Source organism: Leopardus geoffroyi, chromosome D4, assembly GCF_018350155.1.
Source record: "Leopardus geoffroyi isolate Oge1 chromosome D4, O.geoffroyi_Oge1_pat1.0, whole genome shotgun sequence".
Lineage (NCBI taxonomy): Eukaryota > Metazoa > Chordata > Mammalia > Carnivora > Felidae > Leopardus > Leopardus geoffroyi.
In genome coordinates, this window is record NC_059342.1 from 91355986 (window position 1) to 91382652 (window position 26667).

A 26667-nucleotide genomic window follows, 5' to 3' on the forward strand; every position below is an offset into this window, starting at 1 on the left:
AAATGCAGACACCGTCCCTTGTCTCTGCTGGGCAAAATGTCTGTTACCCAAAGCTTGCTGAAGACTGGGGAAGTGACTTGTCGGTCACCTGACTATACTGGCCTCAGTTTCCCCTCCTCAAAGGGTCCTCATCCTACGGCCGTAGACCACTCACAACCCCACACTTTCTACATTTACCTTCCTTTCACTTACGAAAACACTCTCCCAAACGCTGTTTAATGCAGGCCAATGAAGGTCCGTGCATATTATCTGAAACCACAAAATAGCGGCATTAGAATGACACTTCAAGCACCCTCCGTGTTATGGGAGAAGGGAGGGGAATACACGAAACAGCAAAGTAGAGAGAGGGTTTCTTCTTAATACAAAGTTATGAGGGCACCCGGCTGGCTCAGTCGGCAGAGCATGTGGTTCTTGATCTCGGGGTCACGAGTTCGAGCCCCATGTTGGGTACAGAAATTACTTAAATAAACCTTAAACAATTACGAAAGTAAAATCAAACATTCGTTTAACTCGGCAACTAAGAGAAAACACCTATCAGATTCGATTGGTTAAATCAATACCTATCCTAAGACCGATTCTGTGCCAGCAACTTGACGAAGGCATCGACTCTATGCCGTGGATCTCACGGTCCAGGTGGGGAGACTGACAGGGCAGCAGTCATGTCTGAGATACAGATGCTTCTAGAATACAGTAGGGGTGGCAAGCTCTGCATCCCAACAGTTCAGTTCCTCTGGCCAACACTGGCACGGACATCCCACCATCACCTTGGTTTTTAGCAAAGGCATCGTCTCCAAGAGTGAGTTTCGTGAACAGGGTAGGGGCCAGATCACGAGTCTCAGGCATCTGTTGAAACAGATTCATTTATGTCATGACCAGCTGGGCCCAGTGCACCTGACGGCCGTGGCTGTCGGAGGGGAGGAAAAGGAAATGACAGATGGGGGGTTGGGGAGTGGGGGGCGGAAGGTCCCCCGAGTGTCAGACTGTCCGGCACGTAGAGCCGCCCGTGGGAGGACCCTGGCCTCTGTTCTCTGGTGACACCGCTCCCTGAGTGTCTGGCTATGACCCAGGGCCTGCACACGGTCCCACGGGGGAGGGGGCCTCCCACCTGGGCCCGGAGTACTCGACCCAGCCCCAGCCCAACTGCCCCCAGTCCTGCAAAAGCCGGAAACGCCTTGTGCATCAGCAGGGGGCCATTCCACCGAGCTCCGACTGGCTTTCGTTCTGACTCTACCTTAATTCTCTGCGCATCGGCCCCTCGGGCCAACAGAGACGTACCTTGTGGAGGTTGTAAGTTACCAGAGGCTACACTTCATGGAAAAACTCAGCGTCCCTGTCACACCAGACCGTGTGGCTAACAGCACTCGATCAGCACTGGACAAGAGCCGACAGGTCCCCGCCTCCTCAGGCCAGACAGGGGCACACCAGGTCTCCCTACTCAAGTTGGGAACTTGACTCTCACTAGTCCCCCCTCCACGCACCCCCTCCCCGACCCCGAGGTGAAGCAGTCAGGCGAGTCCCAGCTGGGTGCTCAGCCCTGCCTGGCTCTGTCACTCTGGGCAGGAGAGCCTCAGCCTCTGTTTCCCCATCCGTGAAGTAGGAATAACCCCGACCCCTCGTTGGAAGGATCCACCACGATGCAAATGGCTAGCTGAGGCCTAGCAACCAGCCGGTGCTCGGTAAGCGGTGGCTGCGGCCTGCCTGCCTCTGCAGGGGGTGGGAGGGGAGGTTGGATGGGCCCATATTCGGCACAGGGGCCCGCACTCAATGAACAGACGCCATCGGCATTAAATACGCCCAGGTTTTGAAACACAGAGGTGGGGGGTCCAGACCCCAGGCATCAGTGCTGGCCTGGGCCTCACGGGTTTCAGAGATGGCCCTTCTCTGTCCCCGCACCTATGAGCGAGCCCAAGGACGGTGTGAAGGGGCGGGTGGGGGGGGGGGGAGATCCTGGACCAAGTCTGAAAGGGCAGGTGAGCCTCGGGGCCCCACGCCCCAGAGAGACCTGCCCGGTTCCCCTCGGCCTCCCCGGCCCCCACCCCGCCGGGGGCCAGTGACCTGCATCCCCCCGCCCCCTCCCTGTCTCCCCTCTCCCCTCCCCCCATCTTTTTGCTCTGCAGTTTTCCAGCGGGCAGCTGCTCTGACAGATGCTAAATCCCGGCAATTATTTTCGTCCTCACAATGGCCCGCGGCCCCTCCCGCCTCAGACCCCGGGGTCTGGCCCCCAAAGCCCGGTCCGCCCGCCCCGATTTTGTTACAGAAAGTCAGCTGCTCCGAGAGGCCCCCGCCGCCCCCGCCGCCTGAGGAAAATCAAAGAACGGCGAACAAACTCTCCGCCATCCGCCCCGGGCGAGCCCGCGTGTTTACGCGGACATAAAACACTGTTGACAGGCGCGGAGGTGCGCCAGCCCCGGGCGGTCTGATGCTGGGAAGCAGGGATCCCGAGCCACCCTTAACTTGTTACTTGGAAATCGAATCGGACACTTCCTGACCCCGGTTTGCGCCGGGCAGCAGAGAGAGGGGGCCTCCGAGCTGTGGGCTGCACGGCTGCTCGTAGGGACACACAGACAGACAGACAAGGGACCAGACGCTGCTCCCACGCCAGGAAGGCGGGCCTACACGCCTTCGGCAGACCCTCACCCCAACCCGCGTGGGAGACGCTGCCGTTCCCACAGGTGGGGAAGCCAGGGCCCAGAGAGGGCAAGACAGTCCCCCAAGGTTGCCAAGCCACGTAGGAGCACATCAAGACGAGACCGCGGCTCCCAGGGGAAGCCCAGTTCACCAGCGCCGTGCTCTCTACCGAAGCTCTCTCTCTTTTCCAGGGATACAAAAGCATCCCCACCCCCTGAGCTGGGTCATAAGGGGAAGCCAGAGGAAGGTCCTGGGCCACAGCAGCAGATGGCTCAGGGTTTCAATCCCCACTTTGCTCATGTCAAGCGTGCTGTGTGACCACAGCCAAGTCACCTACCCTCTCTGAGCCTTCATCTCTTCAACTGCAGAACGGGGGGGCAGGACCACCCACTTTGCAGTGTTGCGAAAGATCAGGGCCTGGCACTTGGGAACTGCGCTCCGGTCCTCAGAGCGGAAAGAGCAAAGGCTCGGGACCTCCCCCACTACCACCCGGCACGTTCTCTGTGCCAGCGTGCAGGGCTCAGGTCAAGCTGCCCGCCCTTGAAGGGGAGCTCACTTCCAGGGGTGGGGGACAAACACGGGGAGGCCACGACAACACAGTGACAAAGAAATCCTGGGGTGGTTTTTAATCTTCTAGGGAAGAAGGACTTCATTCAGCCGAGTAAAGCCAGGGTGGCTTCTTGGAGGAGGCGACCTCTAGGCTGGGTTTTGTGGGATGCAGTTTTGTAATCGGGGACAGCAGGTACCTCCACAGGACAGGACTTTTTATGATGCGATCCAGGATGTTAGGCCTATTCGTTTTGTCAGGCATGATTGAACACAAGAGACATGATGTCAAGGAGGCCTAGTCTTTAATACTCATGGCGTCCCAGAAGACACTATCAAGAAAGTGATTGAGAAAGGCCCTTGTTAGACAGAAGGGGAACCTCTCCTTCCGGCCAAGCCCAGCTGGTCCCTGCTTCCTTCTGGGACCAAGCTGAATATTCACATCTCGAAAGCTTTCCTTCTGCACTGGCCTCCCCACCCGCACAGACTGTTAAAGCAGGCCACGGAAGCGCTATGACCGCCTTGGTCCTGAAAAGACCGGGCCTAATGAGGTGTTAAAAACAGAAATTCACAGAAGCCTGTGTTCTATCCGCTGGCCCGCATACGTGAATCTCTAGCAGGGCAGGGTGGCAATGGGGCAGCTGGGCGGCACTCACTGCTAAGGGCCCCCCCGGCCCGCTTCAGCATAGAGCATGAGCAGACTCCTTTCCCGCAGTGCTGGGGTCGGGGAGCAGGGCTGCAAGGCCACCGAAGGCCCAGGCCAGCCAGGGCAGCTCAGGCCCGTGCACGGAGAGAGCGAGGTGTTCCGGGGGCAGAGCACGAAACCTCAGAGCTGCGGGGAGCACGGCGCTGGGCGGCCGGTCTCGCCAGCTGTGGCCAGTCGTCTCTGTCACCAGAATGACAGGATGGTACTTGAGCCTGTTTACCGGGCAGGGCTCAGACGGACTGCCCTCTGCCCAGCTCTGGAAGGGCCGGGGCGGGAGGGGCGGGGCATCAGGCGGCTTGTCCAGACCACAGGGGCAGGAGAGAGAGGCCAGGGCCCCAGTGCTGCCTGCCCCACCACCGGGCCACACATTCAAACGGGGTGACTTCGGGGACAGGACTGCCAGCCCTCAATTCCTACGTGACAGACGGACACAGCTGAGACCCAGATGCTCCCGGGACCCTGGCCCAACATGAGGCGGTAACCAGCCCGGTGGGGGTGGGGGAAGGTTTCCTAAATCACACGCCAGCAAATCCTATGCTCCCTCCCTCAAGGTGTACTTCCAGCAACACCTCCTCCAAGAAGCCCTCCCGGTGCCCCGGGCCCCGTGGACAGAACCTGGATAGCTCGGCAGGAGTCACAAGAGCAGGTCCAAGGCGGGCTCTGTCAGACGGCCCTGGGGCAGGGAGGGCGGTGAGGCCCATGGCCCTCGGGGTCCGACCTGGTTCAAGTCGAACCTCTGCCCTTTAGTCGCTGCATTCGGGCACCTTTGCCTCTTCTCTGCATCCAGAGGGAAGGCTCCGGGACCCACCTGCGGGGCTCTGCGTGGGAAAAGACCCGGCGTGTACCCCAGGGATGATGGCTTCACACCCTCCACTTGGCCAGGCCTCACGGAGCTCACAGGAGCACGGGGAGACCCTCCGCAGGGCCTGAGGTGCCACGTGCTGCCCAGGAGACCCCGGCTGGGGCCGCACGTGCCCGGCACACAGTTGTGCAAAGGAAGCCCGAACGGCCAGGTGAGAGGAGGCTGGGCCAGCACGGAAGGTGGCCTTGTCGAAAGAGGGCTGTGCCCGGCTGTGCCCAGCTGTCACCGCCTCCCCAGCCCAGAGCCAGGGCACTGAGTTCTGGAAGGCGCCCTGGGGCAGTGAGACACCTGCACAGACCCTCCCGCCCGCCCCCGTCCCCTCCAGCCAGGCTCCTGTTGTGAGCCCAAGGACGGCGGCCTCCCAGGATGACCCAGGAGGGCGTCCACCCACACGTCCACCCTGGGGGGCCTTTGCCTCGACCTCCTCCAGACTGTGAGGCTGTTCTTCCGGGTCCTCCACAGGGGACAAGGGCTGGGGAGGGGCTGCCCCGCAGGACTGGGGGCTGCTATTTGTTTTTAACGGGACTGTTCCTACATAGTCTGTTTCCAAGCTTGTCCCCTCTGGAAAAGCCATCCTCTGGGGTGAACAGCAGACGTCCCCAAGCCTGCGCCCCCGCCCCCGACACAAGGTGGGCATCCCCACACGTGCAGGTCTGTCCACGAGACACAGAACTTTCACGCAGGTGGCTTGAACATCCGTGAACTGGGGACAGGTTTCGAATAAGCTTTCTTTGTGGCTGGGAGAGGCGGACGGGCGAGGACGGAGGGTGGGGATGCGCTGTCACTCGGGTGAAGGTCACGGTCGGGCACAGCGACTGTTCTCATCCCCTGCCCACAAAGGGCACCTGAGGGTGGGACAGGAGAAGCACAGCGTCTGCCCCCCACCCCTGTGCGCCCCACCTTCCTCCCGAGGACGGGAAAGCCCCCGTTGCAAGAAGACATCCTCGTGTCATTGAAGGAGCATCAACTTGGGACACGCCTACATTTTACGCATCTTAAAAAATTACCCCAGGGGCACCAGGAGGGCTCAGGCGGTTGAGCGTCCGACTGTTCATTTCGGCTCAGGTCATGATCTCGCGGTCCATGAGTTCGAGCCCCATGTCGGGCTCTGTGCTGACAGCTCAGAGTCTGGAACCTGCTTCGGATTCTGTGTCTCCCTCTCTCTCTCTGCCTCTCCCCTGCTTGTACTCTGTCTCTCTCTCAAAAATAAATAAGTTAACATTAAAAAGAATTATCCCAATGATGCCAACATGACACGTTGAAAGCCGCAAAGTGATTTTAGGACTCGGCAAAGCACGCAGCTATACATTTTCGGGTAAATTCTGCCCCTACACCACAGTTACATTTGTTTACGCCTGAAAGTCACCACCACCCCCAGGGAAGCGACGAGGGGCTGAGCACGGGGGGGGCTCCTTCGGGCTCCAACGGACCCGCACACCAGCTGGCTGCTTTCATCTCTGAGGTGGGGAAACTGAGGCCCTGAGAAGGATTTAACGTGTCCCAAGTAAGATGGAACAGTGCCTTCGCTGCTCCTCTCGGGCTGGAACGAGCAGGGGCTCGCCCACACGGTGGGAGTCAACGGCACCAAGTCACCGGGGCAACGGAGGCCCCTGGAAAGGACAGGGAAAGTCACCGAGCGAAGCCAGAGCCCGGTCCCGAGTCCCAGGGGACAGCAGAGAAGGAGCCCAAGGCCCCGCGCCGGTGATCTCTCCGAGCTCCTGTCCCAGGGGCTCAGGAGGTGGCCGGCACGGGCGGGAGGACAGCCCTTCCAGTGGGAGCCCGCACATGTCAGGGCACCTCGGCCTCACCCTCCCGCACATCTCCCGGGTGGCTGGCCCACCATCTGTCACCGTGGGGCTTGACACGCCGTCCCTGCCTCCCACCCCCACTCCCTCAGGCAGGGCCGCTGAGCAGAGCCGGGGTGTCCTGTGGCTGTGACCCAGCCACCCACCCCCTTACCTTCCAAAGGTGCCATGTCCAAATGTGGGGCGGGGGACCTCGAGAGCACAGCCCCCAGCCCACGGTCAGTAATGGCGCCCCGGGAGCTGGAAACAGGCCATTTGAGTGGCAACATTTTGCGTTAATTTTTGCAACCAGCTGCTCTATCATTTGATTATACATTATTCAGGGATCTCGAAAGTGAGCTTGGAGCGCTTGAGAGCACGACGACCGTCCATCCAAACGTGGGGAGGGCTCCGCACCGGCTCCTGGAACCACGTGCTGGATCCGCGACCCATGCTGAGCTCACAGGGGCCACCGGCCACACGTAGGCTGCGAGCTCACAGACGTGGCCCGGTAAACTGAGCTGTGCCGTCGGCGTCTAACACGCACCAGACTGGACTTTGTGTGGCACGAGAGAAGGCAAGCTGCCTGACGATCAGTCTCGCTGACCACACACTTTGGGCCCGTGGGGTTAAAGACACGTTCTTAGAATTAATGCTGCCTTTTTCTGTTTTGATGTGGCTACTGGAAAATCTGCAGTCAGTCATGCGTGTGGCTGTGTCCTCATTCTCCCGGACAGCACTGCCACAGCCATTTGGAAACTGGGGGGAAAAAAGCCACAATCTTGGTGAAATGGGCAGATGGGGGGGGGGGAGGCTCGCGATGTGCCCCTGGGGCGCGGCGCCACCCGCAACATCACTGACGGTCTTCCCGAAGCAGATCCTGACACCGCGTGGTACACAGAGGGAAACCGAGGCACAGAGGCGGGTAACTTGGAAAGACCACGCAAGTACGTGCCAGAGCCGAGGCTCCCAGGCCCGTCGGATGGACAGATTCTCCCCCACAGTTGATGCACCTGTTCCAGGGGGCCCAGAAGGGGGGCTCTCGCTGCGGAGCCTGGGCTGACGCTGCAAGGCTCTCAGGAACCTCCTGGGCACACCGGGGACAGTGAAGGTTCTGGACGCCCCCAGTGAGTATTCCCAAAGGCCACACACGGGAGGCCCCCCTCTCTCCTCCAGCGATGCCAGGGGCAGGTTCGCCCCTCTTGCCACCCTCACCACGCTGACCCCAAAATGGCCCATTAGCTCGTAAGTGACGCCACCCTCTGCCGAACCCGGGGTCCCGGAGGCAGGAGCTGGGTCTCCCTCCCCTTTGTACTTCCAGCTCCTGGCCCCGAGCTGACACACAGGGAGCGCTTGTGTTCAGTGGACCGCTGAACACGTACGTGGCTGACCGATGGAATGAAAGCCGTCCACGGGGCCACGCACACAGGGCGGCCCCTCACCCGCGCCCCGAGAACCACGCCGGGTTCTCTGACAACCTCGAACGGCGGCCAAGCGTCTGCGGTCGGGAGGCTGGGAGGCCCTTCAGCAGCACAAGGAGATCATCACTCCGGACACCTGGCCCAGAGCCCAAGGCGAGGAATTAGCCGGCTCCACTCCAAATGTCACCGCCTGCTCCCCGCCACTGTCAGGACGGACCCGAGCCACTGCCCCGGCTCCAGCCCGGAGGACGCGTGGCCACCTCCCGTCCCCAGCAGGGCCAGGTAGGAAACGGCAGGTCGGCTTGGGTCTTGCCAACTGCCATAACGGATCAACGTCAATCCCGAGCCCGCAGAGATGAGATGCGAGGAAAACGTGCTTCTCGGTGAAAGGAGAAGGGGGGAAAGGAGCAAGAAAAATTTATTAAGCTAGAAGCTGGGACCAAACCGCAAGTTAAAGACGCAGAGTCGACCCGTCCCTGTGATCTATGACTTTCGTTGGCAGCAACTGCGTTCACGAGGAGCTCAGTGGACTGAGGAGGTCCGCTCTTAATGTCACAGAGCCACCCTGCTGAACTGCGCGAGGCCAGGCGTCCCCCGCACCGGCTTCTCCGTGTGAGAGGAATCGCACCCCGTGTTTGGTTCTGGAGGTCGGGGGGCAGCGGGGTGGGGAAGGGCGGCCGTGGGCACCCCAGGGCCACCGCCGGACTCCACGCACAGGAACCCTCGATACTGAACGTGCACCGCCAGCCATCAGAGATAGGCAGGAATCCTTGTCTGTGACATGGGGAGCCCACAGAGCGGACCTCACAGAGACTTCCTAAGGAGGGGAAGCCCCAGCAGTGCCTGGCCCCGCAAAGGGGCACCCCCCCCCCCCCCGCCAGAACTGGCGTTACCGCTCGGGACTTGCCGTCACACCGCGTGCAGGAGGCGTGTGCAGCTGGGGGCGGAAGGTGGGGGGCATGGAAGAGACACAGAGTCTGACCGCAGAACCTTCCAGTCTACGGAAGACAGACACTTCACCGTCCAACCGTGATGCACCCCACGGACGGCCCAACGGCAAACAGGGCTGTGGGTGCCCTGTGGGGTCGGGGAGTGGGTACGAGAGGCTTCCCCAAGTGGGGGATGCTTCGGCCCAGATGTGGCAGATGAGAAGGACCTCCTAGGCCGGAAAAGCCAGGAAGGGAGGGTGAGGCGCAGTTGTAGCCCTGAGTCGAGCAGCAAGGGGGCCTGCCATCAGCAGGTGGGAGACGGGGGATGGGCTGGGCCCTCAGCCCCAGGGGGCCCTCCCTCCAGCTGTGCCTCTCTGAGGGTCGGGGGAGCAGCCTCTCACTCAAGCCGACACCCCAAGAAGCCGGTGGGGTGCAGTCGACAGCCAAGTCCCTCTGCGATTCCTGAGACCGGTCAGGGTGACCAGTGGCATCCGGGGGGGGCGGGGAGGGGGTGGTCCAGGACCTGGATGTGACTCGTGTGGGCCCTGACCTCCGCTTGCCTCCTTCAGGGCACTCTCCAGACTCTAACCCGAATGGGGCCAACCAGGCGCCCCCAGGAGCCCCACGCTTCACTGCGGGGTCCCCCCAGGGCCCCGGGGACCAGCCCAGCTTCAGGAAGGTGGGCTGGGGGGGGGGGACGCTGCTCCCACAGGCCGGCGAGGTGTTTCCTTCGCAGACTCCCATGAGGCTGGGCCACCAGCATGGTGCTGACACGCCGGTTTTTGGGTGACTCAGATCGCTTACATCCATGGGAATCCTGCAAAAACGGGCCACACCCCTCACCCTAGAGGCAGCCCCACACGAGAGGGAGGGCAGCAAACAGCGCCCCCACGCGGCAGGCGCACAACAGACCCTGGCTCTTGTGCTCCCTGGATTTCGGGTTCAGTCTGTTGTAAGAGGAGGGGAGAGAGATGGGGAGTCCCCCCGACAAGGCGATGTCTGCTACCGAAGGGGAAAGAGGGGCGCAGTCAGCCGGCAGGAGCTGGGAAGGGCAGGGGGCCGACCGGGGCAGAAGCCACCAGCCGCCACCCCAGGGCCTGGGCGGGCCCATCGCTTCTCGGGCCTCCTCGCCCGTGGTCGGGGCACCCCAGCTCCCCCACCCCACGGCCCCTCCTCGGGGAAGCCGCCCGCTCCCTTCTCTGAGCAGCGGCCGAGTGACCCTCGGCCACAGCTGGCCCTGCAGGGCCGGACCACCTCCTCACGAAGAGCCACCGCCCCGGGGCTCCTAGCTGGTCCCTGGGGGCCCTGGGACAGGGGGGCCAGGCCGGAAGCAGACACAGAGCAATGCAAGGGCGGGGCCGCAGAGCAGGGGGTAGACGCCCCCTGTGGCTTCAGGTGACCTGGTCTCAGCCCCTCGTCCACCCCCGTCGGGCCACGAGACAGCCCTGAGCCCACAAACCGCCTCTGCTTGTAGCCTGTGCTCCAGGGGCCCCTGCTTCTGGAAACACCAGCTCTCCCCACGGCCAGCGGGAGCCGGGAGGCCTCCAGAACCCGGAGGGGGGCATGAAGTGAAGACGTGCTCATCCGTCTGAGCTCTCACGGAGGCCCGAGTTCTCACTCTGGCCTGGGGGAGCCCGAGCAGAGAGGCCCCGGGCAGGGCAGCCGGGCGAGACTTCCCTGGCCCCGACCCACCCCTCCCTGCCGGTTCCTTACTCCGCCAGCTCCTCCAGGCTGCGATAGACATCATCGTCGTTTTCCGCGGTCTCCTCCGAGGGAAAGGGCCTGTGGAGAGACGAGAGAGGGGTGAGCAGCTCTGTACGGCCCGCCGGGCGCCCAGCCTCAAATCCCCCACGGGTCTGCAACGCCGGGCTTCTGTCTGCCCTCGCGGAAGAGGCAGGGTCCGCACGACGGTGGCACGTGCATCGGGACCAGCCAGGTAGAGGCGTCAGGGGTGAGCACGGCCGTGCCCAGCTTGGCCCTGGGACACTGGTGGTTGGTCACTCTCCATGGGCCCCCGCGGCCCTGTTGGCAAATGAGGGAACAGCGTCAGGGACGGCAGGGAGCCTTCACCGGTGTGACAGCGCTGGGGCTCTCCGGGCGCCCTCGTGGTTAGCACCGCCTGGAAGGACTGTCAGCATCATCCTCCCGGAGGACAGGACGAAGGACGGGATTCTGGTGGGGACGGGGGAGCTTCTGGAACAGGGACAGGGACAGGGGCGAGGACCAGCATGCCGTGTGGGAGGCTGCCCATCACGCTGGGCACGCGCCGTGGCCTGTAAGAAGGCTGGTGCTCGCCCGCGCCCCAGGGCCTGGCTCGGGGTCACAGCGTGTCCTCCTGTCCCCGCTGCCTTCCCAAAGGCCCTGCCTCCCTTCTGGAAAGGGAGCCACGAGGGGAGGAGCCCCAAGAGGAGCACGGCAGTCTCTTTAATGTCTTCTCAATGGCCACACCGATGCTCCGTCCCTCCTGGGTCACCCCCTGGGTACACAGCCCCTTGGTGCCACACCCCGGACCCCCAGCACCTGCCACGTTCCCCTCCCTCGGCCTTGTGCCTCAGGAACAGTCCATCTGTCTCTACTGACAGCTCCCCCCCATCACCTCCTCTCTGTCCCTTCAACTTGCATCCACTCCCCCAACGAAGCTCCTCCAGACAAGGGTGAGAGAGACCCTGACACCGTCGAATCCGAAGGCTGATTCTGGAGGTGGTGAACCCCTGATTTTTGGAGGGTGTGGGACAGAGTTCCTGGCGGGGGGGTGGGTTGTGCTTCTCTGCCGCGGGCCTTGTCAGGGCCTCTCGCATCAGTCCAGCAGACAGAGTGGGCCGTGAGTCCCAAGCTTATCTGGACTCGAGGCCCTTTATTTTCTCATAGTTCCGTACTGGGGGGGGGGGACCCCAGGGTCCCTACCAACTGTCTTCCCAAACTGCATCTAGGAGAGAAGGGGGGGCGGTCAGCGGGGGCAGGGCCGGCGGTGGTCCTCAGCACCCAGGTGTCCACCCGGGCAGAACAGAATCTGCTTCTTTTATTCTAACGTCCCCGTCCCGGGCCACAAACCCCCTCAAGAACGGGGCTGCAGAAGTTCATTTCATTTCTGCCACAGCCGGAGACCGGCGACGGCCAGGGTGGGCCAGAGCAGGAGAGGGAGGGGCGGCCACCTGGCTGCAGGGGGGCTGGCCCTGAGACAGGAGTACCCAGGGTGGGGGCGGCCTTACCCCCGTCCGCCCTGCCCCCAGCCCTCGTGTGCGCCCTCCGTCCTCCGTCCCCGGCCCCAGCCCGTCCCCCCGAAGCCGAGCTCCCTTCAAGGTTCAACTCAAGCCCCACCTCAGGTGGGAAGATCTGACCACGCTCTCAGCCTGGGTGCACGTCCGCCCAGCACAGAGCCTGGCACTAGAAAGGCATGGACAGACGGACGGACAGACGGACGAATGGGTGGACGACGGACAGATGTCACGTGGTCTCGAGCTGCTCTCTGCCCCGGGAAACAACAACAAAGGGCAGCGGTGAATGAGACGCGGGAAAGCCCCGTCGGGAGCTTAGAAGAAACCACGCACAGGTGTTCAAGTCACCCACGAGTCGTGACCCCGCGGCACTGACCCTGGTCTAACACTGGGGACGCCCATTTACACAGAGAGCACCTGAGCTGTTTCCGGGGCTACGTCCCAGCTGTGCCTTAAAGCTCGGGCGGGGCTGGAGCAGGGGCGACTGGGTGGGCACTCTGCCCCCAGTGCTGGCTCTGTCCCTTCTGTCTCAGGCACCAGCTGACGACCCAGATCCCCCGGGCCGCATCTGCCCCCCATCCCCCTCCCAGCTCAACGAGACATCCAGAGGTTAACAGCAGAGCCCGTGTGCGCTTTAAGAGGAGGAAATGAGACGGAAACACAGAAATGATGGCGAGCCCCCCCCCCCCCCCCAGCCTATCGGGGCAGGCTGGGATCCTCTCGTCCCATCCGGCCCTTCCTGAGACCACACTTCCTGGTGCCCAGCTTCTGGGAAGCCAAGTTTCCCACCTGGACCACCAAGGGGAGAGAGGGGATGGCCGGGCCAGAAGCGTCAGGCAATGTCTCCTCCACCCCACCACACCCCCCTCCCGGGGACAGGCAGTGACAGGTGCACACGGCTGCTTCCGGAGGAACCCCCCGCAGATGACACCTCCCCCGCCCCAAGTACGATGTCCGCATCCAGCACGGCCACATCTCGCCCAGGACAATCACAGCCCCAGTGCTGGGGGCACAAGGGGTCACCAGCTAGAGAAAGGGGACACTGAAAACAGGGCACCCTCAGGGGGCCTGAACCGAAACCCCTGAACAAAGAACGGACGAGGGCCCGACTCCTGTTTCTAAATCCTCCTGCTTCGTTCTCCTTCATTCATTCACTGGTACTTCCTGGGCACCTGCTCTGAGCGCCAGGGAGAAGGTGCGGCTTGAATCTAGTTCTGGAATTCAGGCTCCGGTCTTCGTCCTCAGGACTTCTCCAAGAATCTGCTAAAAAACTATGGCCTCTAAGGGCATGACACGTGCCCCCCATGTGCCCACAGGTCCATGGGGAGAGGATGCGTGGTCTGAAAGGGGGGCAGACTACGCCCTGGGGGTCCTGGAGCTGAACGTGGGCTCAGGTCCATGCCGGCTGGGACTCCAGGAGCTCAGGCAGATGGTTCAGGTTTGCTTTCTGGGAAGGACCTGAGCAGTGGGCAGCCAGATTTGCTTTATAAGACAAAGCCCAAACCAGCCAAAGAGAGGACCTCCAGACACAACACCCTCCTTGAGAAGCAGGTTCCGGGTCTCTGACACAGGAGGACCAGTTAGCTTCACATCCTCCTGTGCTGTGGTGAGGGCCGTGGGACCTGGGTGGTGGGACCTGGGCCGTGGGACCTGGGCGGTGGGACCTGGGATGTGGGACCTGGGCCGTGGGACCTGGGCGGTGGGACCTGGGCTGTGGGACCTGGGTGGTGGGACCTGGGCGGTGGGACCTGGGCCGTGGGACCTAGGCCGTGGGACCTGGGCAGTGGGACCTAGGCCGTGGGACCTGGGCAGTGGGACCTGTGCTGTGGGACCTGGGCGGTGGGACTTGGGCCGTGAGACCTGGGCCGTGGGACCTGGGTGGTGGGACTTGGGCCGTGGGACCTGGGCCGTGGGACCTGGGATGTGGGACCTGGGCCGTGGGACCTGGGCCGTGGGACCTGGGCGGTGGGACCTGGGATGTGGGACCTGGGCTGTGGGACCTGGGTGGTGGGACCTGGGATGTAGGACCTGGGCCGTGGGACCTGGGTGGTGGGACTTGGGCCGTGAGACCTGGGCCGTAGGACCTGGGCGGTGGGACCTGGGCGGTGGGACCTGGGCCGTGAGACCTGGGATGTAGGACCTGGGCGGTGGGACCTGGGCGGTGGGACCTGGGATGTGGGACCTGGGGCGTGGGACCTGGGTGGAGGGACCTGGGCGGTGGGACCTGGGATGTGGGACCTGGGCCGTGGGACTGGGCCATGAGACCTGGGCGGTGGGACCTAGGCCGTGGGACCTGGGCAGTGGGACCTGGGCTGTGGGACCTGGGCGGTGGGACTTGGGCCGTGAGACCTGGGCCGTGGGACCTGGGCCGCGGGACCTGGGATGTGGGACCTGGGTGGTGGGACTTGGGCCGTGGGACCTGGGCCGTGGGACCTGGGATGTGGGACCTGGGCCGTGGGACCTGGGCCGTGGGACCTGGGCGGTGGGACCTGGGATGTGGGACCTGGGCTGTGGGACCTGGGTGGTGGGACCTGGGATGTAGGACCTGGGCCGTGGGACCTGGGCAGTGGGACCTGGGCCGTGAGACCTGGGCCGTAGGACCTGGGCGGTGGGACCTGGGCGGTGGGACCTGGGCCGTGAGACCTGGGATGTAGGACCTGGGCGGTGGGACCTGGGATGTGGGACCTGGGGCGTGGGACCTGGGTGGAGGGACCTGGGCGGTGGGACCTGGGATGTGGGACCTGGGCCGTGGGACTGGGCCATGAGACCTGGGCGGTGGGACCTAGGCCGTGGGACCTGGGCAGTGGGACCTGGGCTGTGGGACCTGGGCGGTGGGACTTGGGCCGTGAGACCTGGGCCGTGGGACCTGGGCCGCGGGACCTGGGATGTGGGACCTGGGTGGTGGGACCTGGGATGTGGGACCTGGGCCGTGGGACCTGGGCCGTGGGACCTGGGATGTGGAACCTGGGATGTGGAACCTGGGCCGTGGGACCTGGGCAGTGGGGCTCCAGGAGAAATGATCCTCCTGTCCGAGTTGCCTGAGTACTTGTCCAAGCAGCAGCCAACGGGAGGGAAGGCGGGGCTGTGCCCAGGGCTGGTGTGCCTCCCGCTGCCTGATTCCTCTGTGTGTGTGGCATGTGCCCGTGGCCCGTCTGGTGGCTGGTGCCAGGTGGTGCCTCCTCCACATTATCACCCCTACTCCACACTCCACTGTGCAGGGCCACACGGGGGCTCCTGGGCCTGCTTCCCAGGGTGGGGGGCGGGGGGGAGGGTCCTTCGCCCCAGACCAGGAAGCCCGGGAACATGGCAGGTGCACCTCTCCTCACCGAGCTGTGTGTGCAGGTGGCCCAGCCCAGGGCCCAGATGCGCCGTCCCCCAGCTCTATCCCCAACACCCCGGAAGCCAAAACAGAAAGCCACGTCTATCAGCTTCGTTTTAGAGGAGGCCTTGAGGGCAGAGCTAAGAACGAAGATCCGGGTTCAAATCCTGACTCTGCTGCAGGCTCACTATGTGGCCCTGAGCAGGGCACGCTCTTCTCTGCCTCAGTTTCCCTAATTGTAGAATGGGAGTAGCAGTCACTGAAACAAGTTAACACCGTGAGCCTCTAAGGTCAGGCCCTTCTACCCAGCGAGTGTCTGGAGAGTATCTGACAGGACGGGTCACCCTTCCTCCCCTCTGGGTGGCCCACCCCAAGAGCCCACCTGCCCAGTCCAGGGCTCAGACACAGACAGTCCAGTCCCCAAGGCTCCCGCGGCCTCCTGCCCAACAGCTCCCGGTGCTGACTCCCGGAGCCAGCCCCAGCGGGCAGCCCCTGGCCCAAGGTCAACATCATCACCGGGCCCTGCTCCCCACCCCCAGAGCTCTTCTCCCCCACCCCGTGCCTCAGACGAAGGACATCGTCTGGAAACAAAAGTTGGCACTCAGGAAGGTAAGAATGTTCCGGGTCAACGTTTGGCTCCGACGTGGGTCACTCAGCACTGCTCAGAGAACGTAGGACACGGCGTTCATTTTCCCACGTTCTGCGGGCGTTCAGATGAAAGGGACCCAGGGCCTGAGACACAGCCGAACTTCATCTTTCCCTTGGTGCCTTCCAGAAGAAAGGACAATTCTGACTCCCTGCAAGTGACCTCCAAGGGCCGGGTTTACTGGCAGGGTCGCGGATGGCTCAGTCCTCCTTGGCCGGCCCGCCGCGCCCCAGAGAAGGGTGGGGGCCAGAGCCCTGAGTCCACACCCCGGAGGGGTAGACCGGCGGACGGGGCCCCAGAGGCCCAGGGGCACCCAGCACCCAGCACCCAGCACTGCCCTGCAGCGGGCGACCGCCATCCGGTTTGCCCGGAACCAGGGAATTTCAGTGCTGGCCTCCTAGTCCCGCACGCGGGAGACAACGGTGCTTCCATCTGGGGCACGGGTGGGCAGCCTACATCTCGGCCCGGCCTCAGTTTCCTCTTCTGAAGCCGGCCTCCAAATTGGGTGTAGTGGGGCTGTGGGAGAGCCTGGTACCAGGACACCATCGGGACTGGCCACATCTCTCCACGTGTACCCGGGTGTGCGCACGTGTGCCCAGGGGCTGGTGCGAAGGAAGCGGCCCGCATGGGGGGTGGGGGGGGCAACACCCCCTCTGGCACCAGTTTGCCAGGGCAGCGGTGGCCGGGCACACTTGAAAGGCACATCAAGAACAGCAGCCTGGAGGACGCGACGGGCCCGTTTAATTATTGAGAGAGTCACCTGGGTGCCGTCCGCTAATTGGCTGCGAGGCCTTGAAGCACCCAGGGTTCCTTATTAAAAATGGCCCTCCCGCCACACAGCACCGATTGTCAAAACAAGCCGACGGATCCGGTTTCTTTTCTCAGACGGCCGCCGCCCAGCGCAGACGGGCCCTCGCGTCAGGGGGCAGCGCCGGCCGTGCACCCCGCCCACGCCCGCAGCCGGTGCAGGCCACACCCCGTGTCGGAGACGAGGGTGACCCACACGGGGTTGAAGGGCGCAGGGAGCCACAGGGGCGCAGACAGCAGGAGGGAGTCCGGGTGGAAGGGCAGTCCTGGCCTGGGGCAATCAGGAGGGCTGCTCACAGGAGGTGGCGGGGGTGAGCTGGCTTGGAGAGCAAAGTCTGATGCTGATGCTGAGTGCAGGGTCCCAGCCTCGTGTAGGACGGGGGTCGGAACTGGCCGGTCTCCTAGCCCGAGAGCTTGCCAAAGGATCCGAGGCCCGGCCTCGATGAACTGGGCTGTAAAATGGGGATTAATCCCCCCTCTCTGCCTCCCGTGTGGCGGGGGCTTGGGAAGCAGGGACACCAAAGTGAAGCCACATGTCCATCACAGCCGCGGCAGGCCCAGCAGACGCCAGGCTGAGTGGGGCAGTGGGGTGACCCGGGGAGATGGCAAGCATCCCCCCCAGAGGGGAAGCCCAAGCGATCCCCAAATCCCAGCCTGTTTCCGCCCTTGCTTCCCAAACCCTAGCAGGGCGGAGGGAGACGCTCTGACCTCGTCCCGGCCGGGCCATCCCACCGTCGGGAGGCAGGGGCCCGGAGCGGCCACTTCTCAGCAGCCCCGAAACTCAGTGTATTTTTGATTTTCCGGCACACTTCTCGGAACGGCAGCAGTTAGAAGCGGAAAGGCCGGGGGGTCGGCAGGGCCCAGCCCCCACAGCCACTCCGCTGTTTCCTCCCATGCCTGGGGGGTGGGGGGCAGGAAATCCCCGCGGCCCGTGCCCTGCCCGAACGGGACAGTCTGGCCGTGTCCACCAGGGGACGGGAAGCGTCTCGGAACTGGCCACAGACCCGCAGAGAGGGGGTTCCCAGAGCCACCGCCTGCCTGGCCCCTCTTCCCAGTCTGTGGGCTGAGGCCTCTGCACACCCCCATTTGTGCCAACAGAAACCCAGCGTGCCCGCTCCGCGCAAAGCTTCCAAACTGGGGACGGATGGCCCAGAGCCCCTAAACGTCCTCTGGCCTTGGCTGGGGAAGCCGTGCCCAGCTCGGACACGCCGGGCGGTGGGAGGCACACGGGGCCGGCCGGGGCGGGACGGTAGTCAGGGATGGACAGACGGACGACAGGCCCGACTCCCGAGGAGCAAGCAGGCCTGGCGGGATGGCCGTTCGAAGGCTCCAGAGCCCACCAGCCTCCAGGCCGGAAGCTCGATAGGCTCCCTGCTCCGATGGGGTCTTTACCAAACTGCTCCCACCAGGGCAGCTGGGAACACGGACTGAAATCCACACCCCGCGGAATCCTCTGGCAGCTACTGGAGATAGAGACTCTTCCCTTTTCTCCTTTGCCACGTCCACATCTGAACGTGGACGTGGCTCTCTGAAATGACCTTTCCGGTCCCAGCACAGGTCTGTAATGCTGGGGTGGAGCTCAGGCCCTCCCCGACGCCCCTCTGCTCCCTAATTACGTGACCCAGTGGCACTGGCACGCAGAAAATGGCAGCTTGTCCGAGCCTGTGGCGGACGCACTAGCGGGAGTGGGGTCAGAAAGACACGGAAACGTTCATTCGCCGTGCCGGGGGTCAAATGCACGCCGCTGGCTCCAGAAGGAGGCCAAGTCGGTGGGTTAGCAGACCTAGATCTCCTCAGGAAATACGCAAAAGCTGGGAGACTAGATGGGGACCCTACTGGGGAATCTGACTGACCAAGTCGCTGTGTGACCTCAGGCAAGATCCCTCCCCTCTCTGGGCCACCATTCTCTCCTCTCCAAGAACAAACCGTGTGGGCGGAACGGGGGATGGGGGGGGTGACACCAGGGTGACACAGAGCTGGAGGCACTCTTGTGCCCCTCCCACTTCCTGCCTGTCTCCTGGGAAATGCTAGCTGCGAACCCCAAAGCACCGAGACCCTAGAAGGCCTGTGCAGGCCCCCCGGAGCCAGCACCCCCGCCCTCAGTGGATCCCCCTGGGCGGAGAGGCCAAACCAAGGCCGGCCTGCCGGCGCCCCCTCCACGTGACGGCATCGCTGATCAGCCACGGTCAGTGGTGGGGTGGATCGCACTCCGGGGGGAAAGCCTGACCCGTGGGCTCTGGTTAGAAAAGCAGGTCAGCGTCCCGGGGAGCTCTGGCCACCCCTCCATCACGGCACCTAGGGCCCAGACGCAGGGCCGGTCCAGGGCAGTCCAGTCAAGCCTCCACCTGCCGGCCGGGGGTGTGGGTGAGGTGGGGCACGCATGAAACCGGAGCCCCCCCCTCCCATTCACAAACAAGGGGCCCGGGAGGCCTCAGGACAAGGAGGGGGGCGTCCTCAAGCTCCCAGTCAGTCATGACAACTGTCCACAAGAGGGGGGTGACCATCTCATCACAAACGAGGACATCAAGGCCCAGGGAGGTGAAAAAAGCTGGGCTTGGAACCAGGACTGCCCCCAAGAGGGGCTAGAGAACGCAGGAGACACAGGCAGGAGCAAAGCCCATGCCCCACCCCCCCACCCCCGCCCTGTGCCCGGGCATCCGGCCATGGCCGCCCCTCACCGGTCCTGGTGGGAGGGTTCCAGACAAGATCTCAGAGGCCACGGCCCCGCTGAAACCCCTCCCACTCAGAGGCTCGGAGACCCTGTGCCCTGCCCATCCCTCCCCACGCGGTCTCCTTCCCACTGTCCCTGGCCCCTCTCCATCCCCCAGGACACCAAGTGTGTTCCCTCCAGAAGCCTCTGCCGGGGTGTCCGCTGCCCCAGGCCTGCCACTGCTCACTCCCTGGGGCTCAGCCGGATCGAGGTGCCCTGCCCAGGGCATCTGAGTGCCCCCCCCCCCCCCGGAGCCTGGGCCTCAAGAGGGCAGCACACACTGGTGACAGGTCAGGACAGGGGAGAGCCGTAATCAGCTGTGTCCCCAGCAGCGGGCTGCCCTGGGCCCATGCGAGGACAAGGACGGACCGCAGCCCTCCCACCGTGCCCCGTGGACTCTGGCGTGGGCACTTGGGATCAGAACCGGGCCTCAGCCCTCCTGGATGGCGCCAGCCCTGGGTCTGAAGGTCGCTCTGGGTGTGGAGCCGCGTGTGGGTCATCACCCACCCTGGCGTGTGCAGGGCCAAGGGCCCAGCCGAGCTCCGGGGCCGGGCTCCAGGCCTCGGCTTTAGGAAATAATAATCAGACACCGATGCCCCGGCACTGCCCTCCTCAGAGGGGCCACGGCTGGACACTGTTCCGCCCAAACCCTGCTTCAGGACTGCCGGCCGGGTTCCCACGCCGCAGTGACGTCCAGGGCCCCGGGACCCGGGGGTGCTCGAGGAGGGAATCCTTCCACATGGCAGAAAATCCAGCTTTCTGCAGCCACCAACCCCACCGGGGACGGGGGACAGAGCCAGCAAGGCGCCCGTGCCCCGAGCAGCTCGGCATCAGGGACGCCAGAGCCTCCGGGCCAGGTCGGGGTAGAGACGCGTCCGGGTCTCCCACCCAGTGTCCGCAAAGCGGGGATGGAGCCCTGCAGGGAACTGAGGCTGGTAGGGCTGGGGTGTCCGGCTCAGTGCAGGGCCAGGCCCCGGGACCCCCAACGCCCCGCTGACTCCCACGGGACGGGGTCCCGGCCCCACCACCGACCGGCTGGGACACCGGGCCGGAGGCTTCCCTCGGGGCCTCCCCTCTGCAAAGCGGGGCCGAGACCCCCGACTCCCGGGTGGGGGTGGGCATTCCGAGCGCTGACCCACAGGGAGCTGTGGCGCGGGGGACAGGGCCCAGGGCCGCAGACCTCGACCTGATGCGTCAGAGGACGGCCAGAGAAAACAGCGAGTCCCCGGAGCCAACCTGACGGACTCTCTTCGTTAAACGTCCAAAACGAGGAGGACTAGACGAAACTACACGTGAGATCTAGTAAAACTAGGACCAGGCAGGTGGTGGGTGCGGGAGCAGGGCCGGGTCCTGAGTCTCCTGGGGCCCTGGGAGCTGGAATGTTCTAGCTCCCTGGGTGGACTGGAGGGCTCAAGAGGGCTCAAAATAATTAAAAGTTAAATGAATAAACAGAAGGGGCACCCGGGTGGCTCAGTCAGTTGAGCATCCGACTTCGGCTCAGGTCACGATCTCGCGGTTTGTGAGTTCGAGCCCCGCGTCGGGCTCTGTGCGGACAGCTCGGAGCCTGGAGCCTGCCTCGGGTTCTGTGTCTCCCTCTCTCTCTGCCCCTTCCCCACACATGCTCTGTCTCTCTCTCTCTCTCAAAACTAAAAATAAACAGAAGACGAAAAGATCAGAACAAACGGGGACTAAGAAGGCCAAGAAAAGGTGGTCCATTCCAAGACCCCCCTCTCTCCTGTCAGAATACTTACTGCCACGTGTTGGCCAAAAGGGGGGCCACGTGGTGGGGGTGGGGGGGGGGGACCAGCGCATCTCGGCACGATGAACAGCAGGTGAGCGAGATCACCACGGGTGGCTGGGAGGGCTCAGGGCCCGGCTCAGCTCTCCCGCTCCCTCGTCACGAGACCCCCTCCCGCAAGCCCCTCAGCCTCCCGGCCTCAGTTTCCTCCTCTGTGAAAGGGGAGCAACAGTCCCCCACCCCGGGGACGAGCAGCGTCGAGCAGCGGGAGAGGCTGAGTCCCTGTCACCAAGCATCATGGCTTCGCCGACAGGGCACGGTCCGCAGGGGCCGGCGCACGAGCCGTCGGGGCCGCGTCCCTGCCGTGACGGCCGCGCTGTTCCAGCAGGAGGCCGCCCACCGGCCTGGCCGTGGGAGCAGGTGACGTGGCAACGCGTGGGCAAGACACAAAGGCTGGCTGCTCTGAGTCACGGGCCTCGGGGGCTCTCCGTTGCCACTGCAGAACCTGGTCCAGCCTAACACAAGCAGCCGGTGGCGAGGAGGGACAGGACAGACGAGAACCCCCCCTGAGGCAGACACCCCGGGTGACGTCTGGGGGAAAACGGTGCCCCTGCTGGTGAGGACAGGTGCGGGCTGTCCCCACGCTTGGGAGCCGGGTTCACGGCTGTACAGAGCACGACAGACCTCACCCCGGAGCTGGGCTGGGGGACCCTGCTAACGACAGCGCCCCCCCGCCACCGCCCCCCGCCAGGCCACAGTCCCAACGCTGCCACCGTGTCAGGACGTCACGCTCTGCTCCACGGGCGCTTTTGACGACCGCACCTCCCCTCTGCACGCGTGTAAATCCCACCGCACGCCGACGCTTCCTGCTTGGTCTCCGAAAACGCGCCGATAATGTCGCGCAGCTGCCCCGATAAATTTTTAATGGTGACATTTGCCGAAGAGGCAGGCTTTTATTGTCTGGCTTGCCACAGAGCGAAGCCATCTTCGCTCCCCAGAGGGAAGGGCAGGAGTTGAGAGGGCTCTGGACCCAGTACGGGTGGAGATCCTCACCGCCCCCCAACAACGAACGCTGTTGAAGAAGGAGCCCCCCGTCCCTGCTAACCACGGGGGCGTCTCTGAGCCCCCCGTCCCCGCCGTGGGCAGGTGTCGGTGGTTGGGGCTCGTGGGGACACCGATCAGCCTCTGGGAAGGGCACTTTGCAGCTCCACACACCAGGCATGCTGGAGGCTGGGGCCCCCACCTGGCCCCTGCCCCAGCGCCCGCTGCCCAGCCAAACCCACTGCGTGAGAGTCCTGCAGCTGCCAATAACCAAGTACCACAAACCGGGAGGCTGAACACAGCAGAAGTCCATGCTTTCAGCGCTAGAGGTCGGAAATCCCAATCGAGATGTGGGCAGGGCCGGGCAAGGCTCTGGGGGGGGGGGGGTCCCTCCTGCCGTTCCCAGCTCCCGGGGGCCCCGGTGTCCCTGGGCTGTGGCAGAGGCCTTCAGTCCCTGCCTTCGTCTGCACACGGCCCCTCTGCCTGCGTCTCTCTCCCACGCGTCTCTTATAAGGACATTGGCCATCGGATTAGGGCCCCCTGGGTTTCCCTAGTGAGCTCACATTCACAAGTCCGGGGTGTATGTTTTTAAAGCCACCGTTCGGCCCACGCCCACCCGGTCTGGGCTCTCCTTCGAAGGCGTCCTCAGGCCTCACCTGAGAACCACTGCTCGGGGCTGCTCGGGCCCTGGGCCTCACCAAGGGCTCTGACCATCGGCCAACACGAGCCTCCCTTTCAGAGACCAGGAAACAGGCTCAGGGCTAAGGCACCTGCTGAAAATCCCACCGGCAGCTGGACCCGACTAACTCAGGCCTGCCCTTCACCCTGTGCCTCCGGGTTTCAGGTCATGTTCCCCACTCATCCCGCCCTGCCCCGCGGCCTGCTGTGGCACAGTCACCTGCCTGTGACCGGGGCCCTGTGTCCAACTCCCTGCCTGAAGCAGTCAGTTCTGGCTGTGTCCCAGCACCTGGCCTGGGGGCAGACATCATGAGGCACAGACAGAATGAACGAATGAGCAGATGAATGAATGACTGCTGACTTCCTTGGGTAAGGGACCTTAGGAAAGGTCCTCTGGGCCTCAGTTTCCCCTCATGTAAAAGGAAGGATGAAGGGAGCCGGGCAAAAGGTCTGAAATTTGTCCCTGGGGACCTGATGAATCTGCAAGGGTCACAGAGAATATGCCAGCCCCCCCCCCCCCCCCGTTTTCTGTCTCACTGCCTGGCGCAGACAGGTCCTCGGCCAGGGAGGCAGCTCACCCTCCTGGGGTTTTCCTCAAGCAGCGAGTCTCTTGTCTCGGCACCAGGAACGTCTGTCAGCGAGGACAGGCCGATGCAGCCACCAGTGACATCTCCCGGCCATGACTCTGAACTTGCCCCAGGAAGGCCCGGCGGGGACTGGGGCGATGCTCCTGAGCCACGCACTGGAGCAGACGCTCGGGCTTGGATGCACACTGTCCCCGACTGTCCTCCACGAGCACCTCGAGCGCGGCGGTGACCCCGGGCTCTCGGAGGCGTGAGCATTGCCAAGATCGTCCGCAGGCAGGGCCCATGCTCCCTCCACCCACGTCGAAGCAGGAAACTCACGCGCGACCTGCTTTAACCCACTCAGCCCTCCAGGTGGGTGTGGGCAGACCCCTGTTTACAGATGAGGAAACTGCCTACCACCTGTCAGGGCCTGTGTGGAGGGCTCGACGGAGGTCGTCTGAATGTTCACAACAGCCCAGGGGGGTCGTGAGCTGCTTTGCCAAAGGGTCCGTACGGGCTCAGGAGCAGGAAACGGGCTCAGGAGCAGGAAACGGGCCCAGCATCTGGCCACCACCCAAGTCAGCTGGGTCACCCCTTTGTCCGCCCCCCCCCCCCGCCCCCCCCCCCGGATAAAACACGGCCGAGCGCCTGGTCTGCGCTGGGGAGCAGACCGGGCCTCGCCTTAGCGCTGCCGGGCCTGGACCACGGCACGAGGCTGTGACCTTAACCACATCACAGCACCGCGCTGAGACCAGCCTGCCCACGTTCACGTGACATGGGCAGAGGGGGGATGGAAGGACATTCGGGTGGGTAGAAGGATATGGGTAAGCGTGCAGACGACGTATCGACGGAGGGACAGGTGGACAGATGGGTGGATGGATGGGGGGCAGAGGGACAGATGGACAGATGCAGAGCCGACTGGTCGCATGAACAGAGGATGGGAGGGCAGGGTGGGGGAGGGAGGGCCGAGAGATCAGCCGGCTGAGTGCGCTCTGTGGGCGAGCGGACGGCACGGGGGCTCCCCACCCCCACCCCGCGAGCCCCGCCACCAGGACCAGAGATCCGGGAGGGGAGCGGGCGCCATCGGCGGCCCTCTGTCCTTTTCGAGACCCTGCCGGCCGTGGAGGCTCCAGCTGGCGGTTCACGGCCCTCCCGCCGGGCAGCCGGCCTGCTCCTCCTGACTGTCCCCAGCGTGAATCAGCTCCCCGCTGTCCTGGCACAAAACGGCCCGTTAATACATTTTGAACAAGTGTGTGTCCTTCCAGCTCCGGTGCCCCCAGCGGAGTGGCGGAGACAAGTGCACCGAGGGTTCCCCGGGAATCCCGTTCGGGGGTGGGGGGGGGGCAGTGACAAGAGGAGGCAGGGTCCCTCCCGGGGTCTTGGGAGAGATTCCCTGCAAAAGTCACCTGGCTGCCGTTCATCAGGTGCCAGCCACCATGCCCGGCTGCCCGGCTTTTCTACTTGGTCCTGACACGGTGGCCGGATCTCACCTGCAGGTGACAACCACTCGGGTGTCCAGAGGAAGGACGGTGGGCTGCCTCCCGGGAGCTCTGTCCTGGTGGCCGGTGTGGACAGGACACGGCCTCAGTGCCACCAAGGTCAGCGTGTCGTTCTCCTCTCTGCCCTGAGGCCTCCCCTCGTCCCTTACAGTGGAGCATCGTCACCAAGTTGGGGAGAGAGGGGACAGGAGGCTGGAGGGAATGGCGTGAGAGTCCTTCCCAGGAGGGGCTCCGAAGCAGGACAAGCAGGACGAGCTGGTGTCACATTGTCAGGTGAACGGAAAAGGCACCCTCGTCCCCACTGGGGTGGGCCCTGTCCTGGCAGCCCCTCCTTCTCGGAGGCAGGTTCTGTGTGACACACATGGGCCAGCCAGAGCTGAGCCACACCCACATCTGCCCCCCTGCCCACGCTGGGGCCTGGCCCACACAACACAAGCCCCCTGTGCTGCATGAAGCACCCCCCACCCCTGCAGTGACGGCCCTGTCACCGGCCCGGCTGCCACACCAGCTCCGGGACCCTTAAACCAGAAGGTCCCCCCCCTCCCCCTGCCCATACTCTCTCCTCTGACACTGCCCAGGCAGGATGGCCAAACACCTCTGCCTTCCTTGCCTGCCCACCTTTCTTCCCACCCCTGCCTTCACCACTAGGCATGCCATCCCTTCTAGAACCTTCCACGGAGCCCCGAGGGAGGATCTGGAGCACTCTGGGCCCCCGCCGCCCCGGCTGGCACGTCCACGTGCAGGTTCAGCTGCCGGCACGTCGATGGACAAGACACCAGGATGCACATGTGAGTGGGTGGTCCCAGCGCGGTGTGCGAGAAAACACGCAGGGAACACGCCAGGCACACGTGCACACACACGCGCGCGCGCACTGACACGGCTCATTCGGCTGAAGCCTGGAGACCTGAGCAGCGGCCCCGGCAGATGCGGAGAGTGAGGGGGCAACCAGGCCAGGCTGGGGCTCTGCACATGACAACGACCAACGACCTCGCTCACCCTGGCGGGACGAGTGGGGCACGGGGTGCGGGGCAGGCACCAGCCGGACCGAGCTGCCAGGGGAGGCCGGGCGCATCCGAGACCCCCAACAGCCCACAGGTGGCCTCATGGGAGCCCCTCCCGGGAAGGAGTCTCGTGTCTTCCAATGACTCCCCCACGGCCACTGCAACGGTGCCGGCCCTGCGGTCATCGTGAAAGGAGAGGAACGTGGGCTCTCCACTGAGGACAAGTGGCCAGGTGCCTGGTGTCACCAGGTGGGACCATTAAAACCATCTTGCCACAGAATGAGCTATAAGCACGTGAAAATCGCCGCTTTCCATCCGAGCCTCTCTCGTGCACAGTCCCGTCACCTGGAATTAACCAGGTGGCACCAGATGAGAAAGGGACATCGGCAGGGAGGGGGACAGTGGAGAGAGCTGGGGACTGTGCCCAAGAGAGCCACGGCCGACGTCACCGACACAGGGAGCCCCACGGCAGGACAGAACCTTTACTTGGGGAGGAGCCCCTTTGAGGATGGAGGGAGGTCCTGCCTCTCCTCCCTAGAAACACAGGGTGCACAGGATCCCACAGAGACGC

General features: G+C 64.0%; 1 protein-coding gene across 12 annotated transcripts in view; it reads right to left on the reverse strand.

Moving 5' to 3' along the window:
• Positions 1–26667, reverse strand: part of VAV2 (vav guanine nucleotide exchange factor 2) — a 165048-nt gene that overhangs the window by 47863 nt on the left and 90518 nt on the right. For all 12 annotated transcript variants that reach the window (XR_006710367.1, XM_045469550.1, XM_045469547.1 and 9 more), the window contains one exon: positions 10590–10658. Coding sequence is in view for 11 of the 12 variants with exons in the window: in XM_045469550.1 (XP_045325506.1) it covers positions 10590–10658 (69 nt within the window). In the remaining variant the exon portion in view is untranslated. The remainder of the gene's footprint in view (positions 1–10589; positions 10659–26667) is intronic.